This window comes from Austrofundulus limnaeus, unplaced genomic scaffold, assembly GCF_001266775.1.
Source record: "Austrofundulus limnaeus strain Quisiro unplaced genomic scaffold, Austrofundulus_limnaeus-1.0 Scaffold379, whole genome shotgun sequence".
NCBI lineage: Eukaryota > Metazoa > Chordata > Actinopteri > Cyprinodontiformes > Rivulidae > Austrofundulus > Austrofundulus limnaeus.
This window is the reverse complement of record NW_013952781.1, coordinates 394,675-396,436: the sequence shown is the minus strand read 5'-3', so window position 1 is coordinate 396,436 and position 1,762 is coordinate 394,675. Positions and strand designations below refer to the sequence as shown.

Sequence of the window (1,762 nt, the reverse complement as noted above, 5' to 3'; positions counted from 1 at the left end):
GTATTTTTGTTGTATGTTGAATTTATGTTGCTTTTTAAATGAATAAACTAACAGAACTATTCATGTAGTGTTACATCATTACACAATGTCATTTCACTACAGCCTTTTCATTTAATGAAGTATGTGTGATGTGTGCGTCCAGGTCCTTCGAGATGTCTTCCACTTTAAGCCCGTACTGAGCAAACAACAGTTCCTCCAGCTRGGTTTCTCTCAGAGAAAAGTGTCCTTCCTCTGTGACGTCATTGACCTGGTCCTGCAGAGGCACTGCCAGCTCAAGAAGGTGCAGTAATAACCTGTTGACTGTAAGGATGAAAGAACAATCGTAATGACTGTTAGTGTTCTGGTACAGAAAATGTTACTGATAAGACAACACAAATCATCATGAAGTGTCAAAGTCAGTGTGACGTCATCTGTCATGTGATGTTAAAACGTTACAAAGTGTGTTGTGTTGTAATTGTCAGAAAAACATTAATCGATTATTTTTGACACTTGAGGATTAATACGATTAATGCCACCAGTCAGTCCGCTCGGTGCTCCTCTCTGCTTCAAATGTGACGAACATTAAAAAAAAGTTCTGTAATTTATTYATCTATCAACACAAGTTAAAGCCTGAACCCTGTAATTTTGACACAATTTGGAACAGATTTTTACAAAGAGCAAATCTTTCCCATTAAATTGGTCATGTGACCAGGACATAAGGTTGTCCAGGGACTCCAGGGGATTAATCATTAAATTAATCGTTATCAGCTAAATACCACAATTAATCATGATTAATTTTTTTTGCCAATATTACCCAACCCTAATTTGTAATCATTTACACAGAAACCTCACACCATTCTCAGTGTTACCCCAAACCAGAATGTTGGACACCTCACACTGCATGTTGACGTGAGCACATACCCAGGTGTCCGTCTTCTAGAGCTGTGTGTCCTCATGCTCCTGCACTCGTTAGCCGTCCCCTCACAGTGAACACAGCCCACCCTGCTCTGTGTCGACCCTTCACAGTGAGCACAGCCCACCCTGCTCTGTGTCGTCCCCTCACAGTGAACACAGCCCACCTGCTGTCTGTGTCGTCCCCTCACAGTGAACACAGCCCACCTGCTCTGTGTCATCCCCTCACAGTGAGCACAGCCCACCTGCTCTGTATCATCCCCTCACAGTGAGCACAGCCCATCCTGCTCTGTGTCGTCCCCTCACAGTGAACACAGCCCACCTGCTGTCTGTGTCGTCCCCTCACAGTGAGCACAGCCCACCTGCTGTCTGTGTCGTCCCCTCACAGTGAACACACCCCACCTGCTCTGTGTCATCCCCTCACAGTGAACACAGCCCACCTGCTCTGTGTCATCCCCTCACAGTGAGCACAGCCCACCTGCTCTGTCTCATCCCCTCACAGTGAGCACAGCCCACCCTGCTCTGTGTTGTCCCCTCACAGCGAGCACAGACCACCATGCTCTGTGTCGTCCCCTCACACCGAGCACAGACCACCTGATCTGTGTCAACCCCTCACAGTGAGCACAGACCATCTGCTCTGTGTCGTCCCCTCACATTGAGCACAGACCACCTGCTCTGTGTCGTCCCCTCACATTGAGCAGACCACCTGCTCTGTGTCGTCCCCTCACATTGAGCACAGACCACCTGCTCTGTGTCGTCCCCTCACAGTGAACACAGCACACCTTGCTCTGTGTCGTCCCCTCACAGTGAGCACAGACCACCTGCTCTGTGTCGTCCCCTCACAGTGAGCACAGACCACCTGCTCTGTGTC

General features: G+C 48.2%; 1 protein-coding gene across 1 annotated transcript in view; it reads left to right on the top strand.

Moving 5' to 3' along the window:
* cep44 (centrosomal protein 44) overlaps positions 1 to 1,762 on the top strand; it is a gene marked incomplete in the record, with an annotated part of 21,604 nt that overhangs the window by 3,960 nt on the left and 15,882 nt on the right. Inside the window, 1 exon segment of the mRNA XM_014023599.1 lies at positions 143 to 280. Within this exon segment, the coding sequence (XP_013879053.1) occupies positions 143 to 280 (138 nt within the window).